The sequence below is a fragment of the Amphiprion ocellaris genome, chromosome 18 (genome assembly GCF_022539595.1).
Source record: "Amphiprion ocellaris isolate individual 3 ecotype Okinawa chromosome 18, ASM2253959v1, whole genome shotgun sequence".
Taxonomy (NCBI): domain Eukaryota; kingdom Metazoa; phylum Chordata; class Actinopteri; family Pomacentridae; genus Amphiprion; species Amphiprion ocellaris.
The window spans coordinates 30,251,506-30,269,942 of NC_072783.1; the positions used below are offsets into that span (position 1 = coordinate 30,251,506).

General features: G+C 43.7%; 1 protein-coding gene across 3 annotated transcripts in view; it reads right to left on the bottom strand.

The window, feature by feature from the left end:
* Positions 1–18,437, bottom strand: part of LOC111565601 (zinc finger MIZ domain-containing protein 1-like) — a 117,177-nt gene that overhangs the window by 38,459 nt on the left and 60,281 nt on the right. For all 3 annotated transcript variants that reach the window (XM_035946192.2, XM_035946191.2, XM_023265768.3), the window contains exon 3: positions 3,205–3,324. In XM_035946192.2, the coding sequence (XP_035802085.2) occupies positions 3,205–3,273 (69 nt within the window). In that variant the 5' untranslated portion in view covers positions 3,274–3,324. The remainder of the gene's footprint in view (positions 1–3,204; positions 3,325–18,437) is intronic.

The window sequence follows — 18,437 nt, forward strand, 5'->3', positions numbered from 1 at the left end:
CGTCCTCCAGTTCATCTTGAAATATTGACACTTAGAGTCTGAGGAAGTGCTCCTGCGGCGAGAGGACAGTTCATAGTTTCCGCCAAACCCTTGCATGTATCACTGAGAGCAGAGTCTGACAGCGAACTGGCTTCCCCACCGTGAGAGGAAAATACTGTCTCTGAAATAGATACCAGCAGTATCAGGCAACCTATCTTTCCCAAAGTGTTCACAACGGTGCAATTCCGAGATGCAAGAGGAAAACAAACTGTCACCGAGAAACTATGCATTGGGATTGAGATCCGATAACCGTTTTTATATATATCACTCTTTAAGCATCTTTGCTGTTTTTCTGAGGTTAAACAAGCAGATATGTTTCTTTGGCTGTGTAACTTTTTAGGAGTTACCGGTATGTTCTCTTGGGGTATTTAGTGCCACCTTTACACTGCATAAATGCTATCTAAGGTTCCTAGAGATGGAACATGTTCAAATTTTTGCTTTGTCTGACAAACCACTGAAGAAAATGAAGATTTTAAACAGAAAAGTTACGAATTCTCACATATCAGAAGCGTTTCTTTGACAAAAACAATTATACAGCTATCAGAGTTGTCTTTGGATAAATATGTGTTTGTCAACTAATTAATTAGCCCATTAATTGTCTCAGCATTAAATAGAATAATTAATTGCATTAACCAAAACAAACATGAACAAATCTTGTCATTGACTCCAATGTACTTTATTTACCCACTAACGACAAAAGTCACACATTTTAACAGTCACATTTTGCGCATTCATCCAGTGCGTGGTTAGGTTGTTTCAAAAATCCCATTTTTAAATCAAAAACAGTCATTTAAAAATTACCCCAGTAATGATTTTCTGATTTAACTTTCAACCCATGATTCAATCAGGTTGACGGATTCCAATTTCCTCCACTTTATCATCGCGCTCAGCAGTAATTTATCATTGGAGCAACAAAATCAATTTGTTCCCCTGTCCGCTCGCACTGGCCGGGAGTATTCAGACAGACATGTCACATCTCGCGGAAAACAACAACACAATGGAGGAGGCTTCATTTATATTCCCTGCTCCGCGTCCGCGCTGCCTTCCGAGATGCCAAATTTCAGCGTGTGCACACTTTCAATTAAAGCAAACATCTGGATTGGTTTACAATATTTCCTTAATTATTTTAATAGCTTGGATATTGGACAATGGGGAGCAGGGGGAGAAGATAGTGAGTTAATTGTTCTGATCTCCCCTGATGATCATCTTTGTGTGCGGGGAGGAGAATAGACGGTCGGCTGAATGGGCTCACTGCTAGTCTAATTGGCAGGACATAAATGGTATTTATTATGCGGGCCTTCCAAACCCTGATTGTCTGCGGCACAAAGCTGCCTCTATTAGCAGGGTGCTGGCTCTTACTGGTTGGTTTGAAATGACCCGGCGCTTAACCATTTATTAGATGGACTGGAGGCCTCCTTGTATGCCATGGATCTCTCTAATTGGCATGTTTACCCATGTGCTGCTTCCCCGGGTGCTAACATTGGGATGTAGTTGTTTAAATTTTCACCCCGTGGGTTAATACACTTAACCCCCGCAACATTTGAATTGTTTAAACTGTTGTTCGACACATGCAAATTCCTTTTTCCCCAGATCGGCGAACTTCCTTTAGAGTGCAATCCATCAGCTATTAGCGATACAGTGCATTAATGGAATCCATTTTCACCTCCCTCACAAGTAAAGGAGTGCATATTGAATTATTTAATATCCCGCTGTGCAGAAGGTAACCAGACTGAAGACAGAGAGTGTTTACCTCTCTCTAAGAACATCAAAGCCTGTCTCTGCTCATAGGGGCTTCCCTCTGTTTGCTCCCCAAACACTTGCCCCGTCTCTCTATCTGCCTCACCTTGTCTCTTTATATAGTGGGAGCCGGGAACTCCCTGCCAAGGGTAAAACAATTTGCCACGTTTGGGTTTAAGCACCATACATTGTCCCAAAGGCCTTCTGGTGTACTTTTTTTCTCTCCCAAAGGTAGTGGACCTCAGCGCAGAGCCCAGGAACATCAGTTAAAAGAAGAGATCAAAGGGAGCAGCCCAGTAGCCCCGGGTTATGCATGAAGGTCTGTCTAATTCTGCCACAGATTCGTCCCGCGGTAAACGGCGGAGAGAGTCGAACAAAAGGACCCACTGGGAGTCAGAGGCGAAGGCGACGGTGGTGGAGGGAGGAGAGACGGGTGATGATGGGGGAGGGAGGGGAGACTCTGCTCTCTGACCCCAGTCAGTAACCTGAGTCACACCACAGTCCTGATAATAGGGCTGAACAGATTAGTCACTTTACTGAGGACAAACAGGAAGAGCACAGAGCTTTCTGACCATGATTGTCAATCCGTGTACCAGTGCAAACTTAGAAAAAGGGAACTGAGAAGGTTATTTTTCTGTTTTTTTTTCTCCAAAGAGCCAAATATATCTAGAAATCCAACACATGGACATATATGGTGATGAAATATCTACCTATTGTGAACTATATTTATGTCAAGGATACCTCTTTTAGCTGGTGTCAGATAACTGAAGCCTTTAGTCAGAAGGGTTGAATGTATTTGCCTCAACTCATAGATTAGAGTGTTCTGCCCCTGGATTTGGGTTTGAGGGCTTTAAACAATCTGAAAGATGTTAATTTTTACTTGAAAATACATAAAACTGCACTATTTCCTTCTCTCTTGCACCTTTTCCTTTTGAATGTATGAAAATCTCCCACACAGGAAAATTTCATGAATGTAAAAATGTACCTTTTGCCTTGTTATATTTTACTATAGATTAAAAAGTGCGAAGTTCAACATCTGCGTACATTCTTATTCGTCCAGGTCATGGTAATCCAAGGAGCTTCAGTAGAAAGCAAATGGACTTCTTTCATATCAGGTGAAACATCTCAAAGATTCCAAAAGAATAGTCCCGTTGCTTTCTACTGAAGCTCCATGGACAAATTAAAAATGGTATGCCTTAAATACTGGGGCAGCATTGGCCTGCATTGACAATAGTATCAAACATAGATATTTTTCAAGCTACTAGTACCTCAAGATTCCACTCCTCCTCTGTATGTACCATATAACATGTAGTAGGTGGCATAAATTTGTCTTCTGTGACTTCTGTGTCATCCCTCACATAATGCAACATAATATGAATGTTTAATTGCCTCATAAATCAGACAGCTGCTTAACTAGCTTCGCCTCACCTGTTTGATACACTGCAGACGGTCATTGGTCTGCTGTATGTGTCTGTCCATCGACGGAATCGAGTTCATGTTGATTGTCCCCCTTTGGCCTCTACCTGCCAGCCATTAAACTGGAGAGTTCTGCAAGAGAAACACAAGACAAGTGTTAAGGCTCACTTCTTCCAAAGCGGAGCTGCCAATCCCATCACCACCAGGATATTACCGTCGTTATGTGTGTGTGTGTGTGTGTGTGTGTGTGTGTGTGTGTGTGTGTGTGTGTGTGTGTGTGTGTGTGCGTGCTGTGAGCTGAGCGGGGGAAGATATTGATTTGGCAGGTGACAAGCACCTCAGAGAGCCCAGAGGATGACATTCCTCTCAGCTCCTGTGACACCCTTAACAAGCCCTGGCGTTTGCCCCGAACGCTGCCATACACCTTTGGAGAAAGGACACACTGGACTTAGACAGGATGTCTGACCATGTTAAAAGCACCTTGGGGTGAAAATGAACAGAAGTGGATGGACACACACACACACACACACACACACACACACACACACACACACACACACACACACACACACACACACACACACACACACACACACACACACACACACACACACACACACACACACACACATAAACACACACAGAGCCTCACAGTCTGTCAGGAAAAAGGAAAAAACTGCATGAAACCCTTCCATCCAGGCCTGTGAGAACATTAACTTGGCATGTGGTTCTCTGTTTACATTACTCTGCCATTATGTAATCTTTGGTTAACAATTATCTGTACTGTGGGCCCAGACATGCTCTACATTTCACTCCCCCCTCCTCCCCTTCAGCTACATAGGAGTTCCTCAAACAAAACCTCCCTTACAGCGCAACTATTGATTTTGGAGTAGCAGCTTATGGAAAACCTTTGGAGAAAATAATTTTTCACGCGCCGCAAACAATGGGGCTGTGATCCGACAACACCACGTAACATTAGCTCAAGTTACAAAGTATTACAAGCCACATTAATGGCTATCAATTTCACCTCCGGGTTGGGTGGGTGGGTGGGTGGGTGGGGGACCTGATTTAATGTTGCATTCAGTGTCAAATAAATATTACACGTGGCTGTCGGCTATAACTCACAGTGACCTGCCGCTCAGAGGTGGGGAATTAATAAGCGCATATATGGAAGGAGTGTAAACCCTCCATCCTCACTCCTCCTTTATCTCACACTGTCTCAATCTGTCCTTCTTCTTGCCACTGCAGGGGCATCTCATCCTGTGGCGCATCATCTCTCACTCTCAGACCCCTCCCACCCCACGCCATCTTTCTCCATTACCATCACACGGTGAGAAATTTCACTGCACAAAATACCTGCGAGATGAGGGGGAGCAAAAAAAATAAGAAGAAGAAGAAGAGAGCAAGAGAGAGGAGGCAGCATGCTGCACCATACTGATAATGCTCACTTAGGGGTCTCTAGCTGGATTTAACGGCAGGGCCAGTAATCTACTCCACTAGACAGCTAAAGAGCTTTTATGCTACCTATTGGAGCTGCTCATGCCTGTACTTGAGAGGAGAGAAGGGCACACTAGTGCATTCCTCTCCATAAATTAGAAAGCTCATAAAGAAAAAGAGACATCCGAGGATTTCTTTTCTCCCTCTCCCCCCCACTCTTGCTTTGCTCTTTGCAGATGGAATGCATTTGTTTGTTGACATTTCTCACATCTGAGATTTGAGGGAGGTTTGTGCTCAAAAGTTTTATTAATTTTTTGAGAAATGTGGCACTTGTGATCAAAACTCAACCAATCTGATTCAATAGATTCTGCCTTGAATAAGAAACACACTGATTTTAGGTTTGATGAGGAGACACACAAGTTAATCAAACACACAAAATATGACGCCACCACTGCTTCTAGCATGGATCCTGGGAGAAAATCCTCTTCAGCCATGACATGTGTTCATGTACCGACTTCACCACACATGCCTCAGGTGTTTGCAGCTATAATGCTCCCCTCAGTCGCCTCTCTGTGCCAGCTGATAGCGGGCTGATCCTTGGCGAGGGGCGGCCCCGGACCCATCGTGCCCCTCAGCCACCAGCAGGTGTCTCCCTGGCCCTTCAAAGGCCTGGCTAGTGCCACAAAGAAGGCGGAGCGGTGTTGCTTTAAGCCTTTACAAGCTCTACAAATCCTCAGCTGCTGCTTCCTAACAGGGCCCACTCAGCCCGGCACTGCCTGTCTGACCTTGTGGTTATTGATGAGCAAGTCGACCTGCTCGCTCCCTCTTTTTCTCTCTCTTCCCTCCTGCCCTGCCCCTCCTCTACGCTCCCCCTCCCTCGTTCTGTCTCCATGTCGTCTCTCTTACCTCCAACAGTGAGTTAAAATGAGCAGGTGGGGGGGGGGACCAAAGCTGGGCTGCCACTCACCTCCTCTGTTTCGGATTTTACCAGCCCGCATCCACAGATTTACATTTATTTTCTTCTCGAGATAATTACAAAAAAAATATAGCATGACAGTCGTGGGGAGTAATTAAATTTTCAGATATTCTCTTGCTCTAATTAAACACTCGTGCTTTGTTATATCTTTGATGACTAACAAGAGCGAATTTAAAGATTATACCCGTGATGCTGTGGAGATGCGACAACAGATGCAATTATGAGCCTGCCCCTATTTACATGCTGTTTTCTATCTTACAGATGTTATCATTTATTATTTTCCTCTGCGCTGCTACCTTATGTGATCTTATTTGCCTTGATTCAGAGAGTTACTCCAGAAAATCCCGCCTGATGCTTTGGAGTGTGCGTGTGCAGATATGTGCCTTACTTGAGCTTAATTTACTGCAAATTGCACGGCAGGCGTTACACAACAAGTTGAGAGCTGTGGATTCCTGCACAACAAAAGACACATGGGGCGGCGGAGAGTGGGAGGGGGGTGGTGAAGGAGGGGAGACCCGCTTTCCTTCCCCTATTCAAGGGGGAGCTAAAATATATGTATTGAGTGGGAGCTGTAATAAAACGAAACGGGTGAGGAGATGCAGGCTGGGAACAAATATGAAAGGCAGTGGAGTATGGCGGCAAGGCGATGGAGCACCACCGGAGGATTGGATGAAATTATCTCTTTATAATCAGGGGGCTTCTGCATGGCTGCCTCCTCCATTGCCCAGTGACAGATGAGGCCTACCTCTTCAAATGGGCTTTTCACAGTGCTATCAGCCCACCTCTACGGTAAAACAATGTTTTTCTTCCCTCCCTGTACCACTACTTTAAAGCTTTGTTTCCACGTGGCACCCCGCAGAGTGCAGGATTGTCTCCCATCAGGCAGGGTCCATGTTTGTGTCATTACGTGATCATGTTACATAAGTGTACCTTGAGAAGGGCTGCGGATTTAATTTGATGACAAAACTGTGTCACGGCGGGGACTGGAAGATGGTGATGCTAAACAATGTTGAGTGAAGACACTAAAGCAGAACATTATCTGCGGTAAGTAAGAGGGGGATTGCTTTTTGAACTGTCACAATCGCACACTTTGGAAATCTAAACATTATTTCAAACACCCAAAATTCCCCCCAACCCTGCATCTTCAAACAGAGTTTTCTCGTCTGGTAATGTAACGTAGACGAGTTGTGCGCCTCTGCTCTGCAGGATAAAAACAGTCGGAGGGGGGTGAGAGGAGTAGACAATGATTAGCTTTATCCCACCATCACAGCAGAACAAATGGATCACGAACCCTCTCCGCTTTACACAGTCTCTCAACTGAGCTGTCAAGGCGCAGGGAAGTGGTAAACAGATTTAATTTATTCATATAAATGGCTTGTGAACCAAAACAGTCAGGCTACTCAGGGGCCGGGCAGTGTTGTTAAAGGATATTTCCACTTTATTACAGCTCTAACTTCCTCTGGTTTGGCCACCGATCATGATAACATTGTGCTCACGAGAATAACTGCTAAGATCTGATGACAATGCAATCTTACAAAGTACCACAGGGCGAGAAATGAGACGCTAGATGAGTAAACAAGCCAAGAATTTAGTAAAATTTTAAAAGTGTGTGTACCTAGAATGTGAATAGTAACATCTCATGTCACTAGAACCCAACACACATGCACACTGCAAGTACAGTAGCTTGGAACTGAATTGCGACATTAACCTCTGAACCCCCGGGCGTCTTTACCTCCTGTTACATTTTTACTCACTGTTGGCTCGTTTTTCACTGCAACATAAAGTCCTGCATCTCTATGGAATTGGCACAATCGTGGCTAGAAGTAGAGAAAACTTCAAAATGTATTCTGTGCAATATGATACAGTTACAAAGCCATAACTCAAAAAAAAAATGGGGAAAAAATAAAGTTGAATTTCTGTGATTCTATTACAAAAAAAACCCTGAGTATCCACATGTACAACATCAGTACCCACAGGTGATATCAATATTTGAAAAAAAACTGCAGTTCTACTTACTATTGATATTAAACTATTCACAGTTTTGATGTGTTTCCATACTTGCCTCCTATCTGCTCTGTGCAAACACAGCCTGCAGTTCAGCCGAAAAGTCCCTGAATTTCTGTGACGCAACTGTTGGCTGTAGCTGAGTCACTAATAGCTCCACAGATGCAGTACTGAGTGCAGAATTTTTGGTTTTTACAGAATCTAGGTCATGCAAACACTTTATTTTTGGCAGATTTTTAAATGCAGCATGGAGAACAAAGTGATGAAATACTAGTAGTATTAATAACAGCAGTTCGGAGACTGTATCGGAGTTGAAAATCTGACAATGTTTTACGTTTTTACAGTTTCCAGCTCCAGTAAGTGGTGTCCATTTACAGGTTTAAGGGTTCAGAGGGTTAATCCGCAGACTGCAGCGTATGTTGACAACAGAGAAGTTGGGTAATAATTTTACAATTTGTCTCTGTTTGAACTTTAACATACGTTAGGCTAAGCTGGGAGTTTTGGTTTTTTTTACATCTGTACGATCATCTGATTTTCTTTCTTAGGCTGTTTTTGCCCTCCTGACACATACGACTCTCAGGATAGTCGGTCGAAATGTCAATAGAATCACAAAGAGGCGAAGTTAGAGGATGTGGCAACAGGAGTAGAAAAACAAACCATGCTGGCCACCATCCCGACCACACACACACACACACACACACGCTAACCACACACACACACACACACGCTACACACACATCTTCTCACCTTCCCCTGAGTGCTGGACTGGCATCATGATACCATAACAACACCCTCAGTCACTCCTAATGTGCTTTACAACAACACTACAGGCAGGGTGTTACACCTCTGCAGAGCAGTGTGAAACACCACACGCACACAGAAACACACACACACACACACACACACCTCGCTAATCGAAAGCTACTAAGCTAAGCACTGCTGACACTATTAAAACAGAACAAGGTGGCCTGAGTGGAGAAATCAGCATCACTCTGGCACCTTATGGGGGACATGTCAAGACGCGCTGCTCAAGGTGATCGCGTCCCCGTGAGTCATCTATTGTCGGTGAATTAGGCAATAAAGGACTAATCTGCGCCATCATTGACTAGGGCTCTGCTGTTTGCAGCACTTCCTTAAGGGTGAAAAAGATGAGGGGGGAGGAGGAGGATGAGGAGGAGGAGGAGGGAAGGAGGAGGAAGCATCTCTTCACCCTCATGATTTTAATGAGCTTTGATTCCGAGATATGTCTTGTTTTCTTTCGACTGTCGGCCGAGGCCCGGCGTGAAAGCTCCCCTTTAATTAGCTCAACATTGTAAAGACGGCGTTTTCTCGCCCAGGCAGGGACAGGGGGTGTTTAGTTTGGAGAGGGCACCTCTGGGACTCCAGGTGTCTGCCTGGTTCTCTGCCTGGTGAGTGGCCAGCCAGGACAAAGCTGTGTTTGTTCGACGGGGAGGAAAAAAGCGGAGAGGATGGAAATGTGAACGAAAAAACCGGTGCCGCTTCCATTGTTGCTTTGCAGAATGTGCCATAATCCCCGGCAGGCTCCATCCAGAGCTGGCACAGAGGATAATATGAGCTGCCTCCTGCCTGTCCCACCTCCCTGCTCTGCCTCCCCTCCCCTCAGCCCTTCTCCAGCACCTCCTCCTCCCTTCCCCCCATTTCTCTGCTGCACACACATATGGACACACACAGCCACTCCAGTGCAGACACACACACACACACACACACACACACACACACACACACACACACACACACACACACACACACACACACACACACACACCTCCCCACATGGCTCCTTAACAGGCTTGGGAATGGATTTCTTTTATTTAATGTGGTTTGGTGTGCAGCTCCAGAGGCAACCGTGAGTGAGGGTGGGCTCGCAGTTGTGCCACTCACTCCCACAATCCAAAGGAGCCCTACTGCATTGGTCGCTGTTCACTGATCTCTCCCTCTTTCCTCTCTGTCTTTCTCCATCTCCCACTTTCTCTCCCACATCCACTCTCTCTTCTCCCTCCCTCTTTGCCCTCTCACTTTTTTTTTTTACGTGACAGCTCACATAAGCAAGCCTCCTGGATTCCTGCGGGAGCCCCACGTTCAGTACACAGAGATTGTTCAGCCATCAGGCACATCTGCAGCATGATTAGAAAAGCAAAGGGTGGTGGAGGAGGCAGGAGGGCAGTGGGGTGGTAGGAGGAAGAGAAGGAGAAAACAGAGGGTCGGGATCATAGAGAGGCCTAAGCAATATCTCTTCTCTAACCAAGTGTAACATTTCACCAAGTCTCAGAGGCCAATCCTGAGATGGAAAAAAGAAAAAGGACAAAAGGGGGACCGGCCTCTCTTCTCTTCATCACCCATCCTCTAGCTCCAAGATGAGGAGCAACACAGCACTTTCTCTGGCTCTTGTTTGCCCCCCTCACAAACAGCTACTCTTTTTAATTTCCTCCCACCCTTACGCTAATAGCAGGGGAGGGGGGTCTTTTCCCCTGAGGCCGCTGGAGGCAGCGCAGATGAGCCACATGACTGCATGAGCCCTAACCAAACGCAGAGCGGCGTGAAGCTAACAAACTAGCCTGCTGGCCGCTCGCTGCCAAGCTCCCCTCTTCTCTCCTCCGCAATCCTCCAGGAATTTTCTGGAGGCATGTGACGGCTGATGATGAAACCGGCGAGCCAAAGTGTAAAACCTGCAGCCACCGTTCTGCAACGAGGGGAATTCTCACAGAGAAAGCCACCCTCAGCAGCCCTCAAACACTTTGTCTTAAAAATTGCCTTTGATTGTATGAGGAAAGGAGTCGAAGAGGCATTTTATTTCCATTTCAGTGAGTGATATTGTTGCAGCTTCAGACAACTTGCGAGTGTTTTTCTCTAGCCCCCTCACCGCCACACACACTTCTCTTTCTGCTGTTTTTTTTCTTCCCTGCCAGTCTCCTCGGTTTATTATGCATTCAGCTCATGTGTCCCTCCTGTGAGTGGCTGTTCATTTTCCACATACCATGCTTAATCCGGCCAGCTAAAACTTTGAAATAGCGGGAGCCGCAGACGCAGCCGCTACCCAAGAGGAGCCATTATGAGGTCTGGGAGAGAGAGACTGATAGCGCTGGGGGGAGGAGTGACAGGCGAGCTGCAAGATACATGGGAAGGAATTCAAAGAAGGCTGAGAGCGGAGCACGAGGGTGTTTGTGTGCTCACCGCTTTGCAAGTGTATGCCTAGCCACAGCAGTTGTGATAAGTTAGCTGCCGTGTGTGTGTGTGTGTGTGTGTGTGTGTGTGTGTGTGTGTGTGTGTGTGTGTGTGTGTCTGTGTGTGTGGTGTGTGTGATGGGGTTGTTGGGAGGGGTGGAGGACCTCCTCGTCTCCATTGTGCCGGTGACCTCTGGCCTTTTGTGACTTTGAGTGAATAGGAGGAGAGAAACCGAGAGAGTGAGAGATTTTAAATAGTGCATGAGCTCAACCTGCCCAGACGCTGATGGACAGCAGCAACATGAGCTTTCTCTGTTTCACCGAAGGAACCTGCGAAGAATAAAGAACACCGTGGAGCTGCCAGACCTTATAATGACCCCACTAACATCTCCATTTTAATATTTCATCGTTGGAATTTCAGATGTTTTTAGGGGGGGGGTGCAAGTAAAGATCGCCAACAACATCTATCTGATGTTACTGATTTGAAACACCGACAAAATTTTAAAGCAGACTTTCCAAGTTCCCAGAGTCACACCAGAAGTTGGAACCTTTTCACTCGTATAAAATGAGAAAATCAACAATTATGGCACATTTGAGGCACTTTTTTTTTTAGGACAAACAAGAAACATTCAAGTCAGAATTTGTAACTTTTGAAAAGAAAAGCAGAATTCATAACCAGTGAAAGTGTGTTTTCATTTAATAAAACTTTCACAGATCCAGCATCACCTGAGCAAAACTACTCTTTTATCAGATTAAACTCTTTTGGGGTCATGAAAGGAAAGATTAATGTTCAAAAAAAGATCAACTAAATTTACAAGTTCCCAGAGTCTAATCCAAAGTCCAAAACGTAAAGATATGATGCTTTTTAATTTAAAAACAGAGAAAATCAACATATGTGGCACATTTGAGACACTGAAAGAGCACTTTATTTTTTTTTTTTGAAAGAGCACTTTAAAGGCCAAACAAGAAATATTCAAGTCAAAACTTTACAACTTTTAAAGACTATCTTCATCTTATAAAAGAAAAGTAGAATTCATAATCAGTGAAATCAAAATAGCTGTAGTGATTGGTCATTTCATAAATTTTCACTGTTTGTGAACCTAGTAGTTATAAAATCCACCATCACCTGAGCAAAATTCAGAATTTTATTAAATTTGAAGTTCAAAAGTCTATCAAATGCTACTGACTTTATATATCACCAAAATTTGAAAGGACTTTATAAGTTTTCAGACACCTAAAACATATCTTCTGTGCTTTTTCTGTCTCGCCCAAAGTCCAAAGCTTCGAGATATGACATTTTCAATTGTGTAAAACAGGGAAATCATCAAATGTGACACATCTGAGACACTCAACCTGCTGTTTTTAATCTTTCTGAGGCAGTTCTTAGACTAAACAAGAAACATTCAGGTCAGAATTTGTAACTTTTAAATGGACACAATCTTCATCTTACAAAAGAAAAGTAGAATTTATAATCATTGATAAAATAATTTCTCACTACATAATCTTATATTTTCTTTTTTTTTAACTGAACAGATATAAAATCCATCATCACCCCAGAAAAGAACAGAGAATTTCCACTCTTTGATAAATGTAAACTTTGGAATGATTCTCCCCTGCACTCCACAGACCTGCATTACAACCTCTAATGGCTACAGCTCATGAAAAACATATATATTTTTACATATCCGTGGACTGTTTGATAACCTTGCTGCACGGACTGATCTTGTGTTAACAGCTTGCTAGCATCTACAGCCATCGGTCCCTCCGGGGAGAAGCCTCTCATTCCACAAATGTGCTCAATTAAAAAGAGCAGTGTGCTTGGAGAGGGGCAGCGAGAGGCCATTCCCTGCGCCTGTTTGATCTGGATTTCCTAATTGGTCAATGACAACACATTACCAGACAGGCGGACGCTTGATCCGCGGAGAGAAGGCTTTTGACTGCGGCGGTCCGACCTCTCAGCTTCACCCACCTCCCCCCCTCCATGACCTGGCAGTCTGTGTCCGAGTACAGTATGTTAAAAAAAGAAGGGGGGAGGTCTGCTGTGTGGGAGTCTGGGGGCTGATTTAGAGGTTAGGCAGGACGGGCTGCAGTAATTCTGTGTCACAAATCTTCCTTATGGAGCCGTGGGAGAGGGGGAAAACACACACAAATATGTGATGAGTCCTCCTACAACATGCAAACCTCCACCTCTGCTCGAGTCCACGCTGTGTCGGCTCGCACTGCTCCAATTTGCCAGAGATTGCAGGGCTGCCATGTTTTGATTGCCTTTGTGTAAATGAATCGGGAAGCCTCTCATCTCACGTGCAGCTGTGAAGAATGCCGATGTGTCAGGGGAGGAAAAAGGAGATTCTCCAGTGGGGGAGTAGACTTACTAGAGTCCTCAATCAAACGCCAAAGACATTTATTCATTTTTTGTGTGTGTGTGTGTGTGCACATCTTCCTTTCTTTATCGAAGCGTCACTCAAGAGTGCATTATTTCATCACAATCTACTGTAAAAGTCACTCCAGCATGAGCCAAGGAGTATCAGTGAAGCGGATCACATCTTTGTAGAACAGTATGTCTCATTTTATATAATCTTAAAGCAAGCTAAGAATAGCATCAAATGAATATTGGATGCTTGGACAGAGGTGGCAGTTTGCAGGCGTTATGCAATTCAAGACTTACGCTGTCATATGAAGCGATAACAGCACATCCTTTCACACATATACACACACAAATATCACACACAGCAACACACAATCTCTTTCATATGTAGTAATGAAAAAAGAGCAGCTATAACTATTTTTATATATATATATATATATATATATATATATATATATATATATATATATATATATATATATATATATATATATATATCTATATATATATATGTTCTCAAGGAGCCCTTAAAGCTTCTTCCACTATCCAAACTCTCCATAAATGAGTTTTGTTTTTGGCTGTGTCACTATTTTAAATGATTAGTTTCACATGAAAAGCGCAACTAATGATTCTTTTCGCAGTATTTTTTAATGCTTTGCGGCAAAATTCCGCATTTTCAGAAGCAGAAAACCAACAAATGTTTTGCAACTCATACATTTTTTTGCTGCAATCGATTAATAAAAGCGCCAGTTCACCTTACTTTCTGAGGACAGGCATGTTGCTCATAGATGCAATTTAGCAACAACCTCTTCTCTAGCTGTTGGCAAACAACAGAGCTCCGCATCATCCATCAGAGAAGTTGAGGTAGCTTGACAGGTGAACATAAACAAAGCTGCCTGCAGTAGCATTTCTAGAGAGGTGTGGTGAGACACACACACACACACACACACACACACACACACACACACACACACACACACACACACACACACACACACACACACACACACACACACACACACACACACACACACACACACACACACACACACACACACACACACACACAGCAAAAGGAAAACACTTATACAGACAGACAGAGAGGGAAGGTATGAGCGGCAGCAGAGGGAGGGAGAAAGAGAGACGCACTGGAACAGAAAGGCGGAGGAAATGAATGCTGCAAGAAGTGGAAAAAGCTGAGAAATTCTGTATCCTCCTGTTTCAGCCCCCTGAAAACTGCTGAACCATCAGCAATTACAGGCTGGCTGGGTCATGAATCTCTCTCTGCAGTGGTCTGCTCTCTCTCTGCTGGGTGATACTGCAGAGGTGTGTGTGTGTGTGTGTGTGTGTGTGTGTGTGTGTGTGTGTGTGGCCTTACAGTCACCTGGCCGGCAACACAACATACGCACTAAAAAAAACAAAACAAAAAAAACTACGAGCTGCTGCGTGATCGACGACTATTAAGAACTTTGTGCAAATCACACAGACACTTTGCATCTCCTTTTTCCATGACTGCAAAGTTTACGCTGTCAGAAGCGAGCTGATATGCAAAGCAGATGTTTTTTTTTTTTTGTGCAGAGACACAGGTGAGCGTGATCCATGAGTGACAGTGCAAGCAGTGGTGGGACAAAGAGGGCGACATGCACATACATCAGGACACAAGTAAAAAAGTGCTGAACATATAATTAGCTAATCCGGCAGAAAGCACAGATAGGCAGTCACTTAATTAAAATGATTAATTAAGGGCAATAAAAAAAACTTCTTTCTAAACTGCTGTCTGTAATTACAAGTGACTCCTCGTCTGTGTGGCAGCGGGCCTCCAATATGTGCAAGTGTGTTTGCATGTGAATGTGCTTGTGTGTGTGTGTGTGTGTGTGTGTGTGTGTGTGTGTGTGTGTGTGTGTGTGTGTGTGTGTGTGTGTGTGTGTGTGTGTGTGTGTGTGTGTGCGCGCATGATTGGTGTATCTCAATGAGTGGGAGGGAGAGAAGTCAGCTTCTGTGGCTCATTCAGCGTTAGGATCCTCAGCTAATGAGATTAGTCAATAATGGATTGAAAGCAAGCAGCCTCCCCTCCCTGACACAATGGCCAGAGAGGCTGTCCTGTCAGCGACACATCCTCCGCTGGTCGATACTCACACACACACACTCACACAAACACACTCACACTTAGAAACATATCCAAACAACAGGGGCCCCCTTTTTAACATACAAATTGTGTTATAATATCGAGCGGCGCCTTTTTGAGACAGCGCTACATGCCTTGCAGCGCACAGACAATTCCCTCGGATTTAAATTCAAATTGGGAGTATATCGAGTCTTGATCTACAGAAAAAAAAATGGATATTGTGGACGTCATGCCGGGTCCTCGAAAGCCCCAGATCTCTTTCATCACAGGAATGAATGCTTGGTGGAGAACACTGACAGAAAAGAGTCCTGCTAGATCTGTGACTGCAGAGTGTCTGAGCCCAGGAAGGACAAACAAGTCTTGAGAGTTGAGAACTCTTCTCTTCTCAGATAAACAAAGACATGAAACGGGCTTTAAGGCCGGCTACAGCACAAACAGAGCCCCTTTCAAACGCGTGAACAACCTGTTTGCGAGGGTAAAATAAACCTTGCACAAACAAGACACAGCAAGCCGCCGCCACTGTGCAGAACCTTGATGCTTTGACAATAGTGAGTCTTATAGAAACAGGGGCCTGAAAGTACCACTCAGTCGCCTGCTTGTATTTATGTTGACAGTCAGGAATCTGCTTTTACATCTATTCAAAGTTGCTCTGAATGGAGGGGCATAGATCTTTCTTTTGCCCCTTGACCTTTATAGATCTCATCTAATTTACTTACTTACTGTCCTGCTGTCATAATCCAGATGACGAGCACCTGAGTAGACAACACTGCTAATTTACTTGCTCTTTTCTTATTTTTTTTACCAATTCACTCACAAAAGAAGAAAAAAGAAGCTTTACAAGCAGCAGAAGTGCTCTTTTGGCTGTCTTAATTGTCCTTGGTTTTGTCTGTCAGGCTGGCCTCTGATTGGTGGAGCTTGTACAGTCTTATGCAATGTGAGTGGAGGACCTAAGAAACTCACTTGTTTCTATTTACAAGCTTTTAACCCTCTGATAACCAAAACCCACCAGTGGGTTAAAAAAAGCATATCATTATAAGAAAAAAAAGAAAAAACTGTAAAAACAGTCAGAATATTTGGATTTCCAATTTTCTGACAGTCCTTGTTCCATTGGAAATATTAACCCAATCTTTAATGATTAAAAATTGCTATATTCGGCATGTCTCATTTAAAAAATTACCAAAAACATACTAATTACAGTAACAGGATTCCGCAAAAAACTAAAAAATCTGTGCTCCTTGGCACAACTGTGAAGCTATTAATGAGTTAGCCCTGATAAACAGTCACATGGCTAAAATTCTGTGTTTCAAGTGCATTCGGCTGAACTGCAGGTTGTGTTTACATAGAGCAGGAATAATGTACAGCATGCAGTCCCCAGTTTTTTTCTGTTTTTTTTTTCAATATTTATAACACCTGTGGGCACTTGGAAGATGTTGGACATGCTGATTCCAGATAGTATTTTTTCAACTTTTGAAAATTAAGCATGAAAATCAACTTTAGTTTTTCTTTTTTTATGATTTATAGGCATTTTAAAGTTGTCACACTGGACAGAAGGCGTTTTGAGTTCTGTCTGCTTCAAGTTATGATTATGCCATTTCCACAGGGGTGCAGAACTTCATATTTCAGTGAAAAATTAGATTACAGTGGGTAAAAATGTGACAGGATTCAAAAAAAGGAGATTAATGCAAGTGTCAGGTCTTAGCAGTAAAATCAAACTCAGTAAGTAGTAAAAGCAATGAAGCCTAATAAATGAGAGCCTTTCACATGTAATATCCCCAATTTGCACACAATTTGTAATAAGATATTTTGACATAAATGTATATAAAAATAAGAAATACTATTAAGTATTGACCAAACCTACACACGTGTGAAATTGTCCATATTAAATCCTGTTGTACTCAGTAACATCCAGGCTGGTTTCTGTGGCACTGAGGTGTGTTGGTGTTGCTGTCAGGCCGCCCCCCTGCCTGGTTGGGGTCAACACCGCGCTGTCAAAGGTCAACCCCCTGCTAATTTGTTTTACTGTTGCCCCATCACTGACCAAACACAGGGCGTCGTATCAGGTAAACCAATTTTTATCTGACATGAATCGGAGAGCAGAGAGGTCTCACACGATCACTTCCTCTATTATTAGCGAAATGTCTCTTTTTTACACCACAAAAAAAAAACAAAAAAAAGGCAGCCTGTCCCTGATTCCCAGTGTGTCTTTGCTGCTACTTATCAGCTGCCAAGTGACTCATTTACCTGCAATGTGCAATTCTGTGTGGGTTTTAAAGGTAATTTAACCTACATTCAGAGAAGAAAATGAATTAAGCGCTGCCATGTCTCTCTCTCTCTCTCTCTCTCCTTTTACCTCCCTATTCCTGTCTCAAAAGCATAAACAGCAGTCAAAACGGAGAGCCTTCTCCTGCTTAGTATTCAGCAGTAATTCTCCTGGGTGGACACCATGCTGTGTAGACAATCTGCATTTTGATTGGTGTACACTGGAAGTTTCCACGCCGCTCTTTAAAAGCCGATACATTGGAAAACAACACAGGGCAGCCACTTAGAAATGTATTTCCAAGAATATTTAGCGGACTGTTCTGTGGAAAGGCAAATAACTGGGTGAAATTTATCTTGTTTCATTAACCAGAACCAGCACTGACACAAGGATATGATGTGAAACTGATCATTTGTTGCGCTGCGACTGTGCTGGCCAACATGGAAATGCCAGCGATATATAACCCTCTCAGAGAGCCATTTGTACAATCTCTCCATTAGGAGCCACTTTGTTCCTGTAGACCCTCTGGCCTCAAACCAGGCTTCAGCCTCCGATGGCTGTAGCCATGGCAACTGCCTTCATTGTACACTTGCAAATAATGAAGACAATGTGTTTTCCATTTAGATGAGCTTTTTTTAGTGCACGAAGATATGGAGAGTCCATCCTGACTGTTTCATTAAGGGGGCTTAATAACATGATTCCTTCTGCTGGATGCACTGTACGAGCAGAATCACAGATTAAATTGGCCTGGTGGGACACGAGTCAATACCGATGTTCACGATTTGATATTATGTTCAACAACTAAACTTGGAAAAGTTGTTTTCTTCTTCACAGCCACAGTGGACTGGAGCGTTGTAGGGAGAAGCATCAAAAACTGGAGAAGTGCCTCAGGCAAAGAA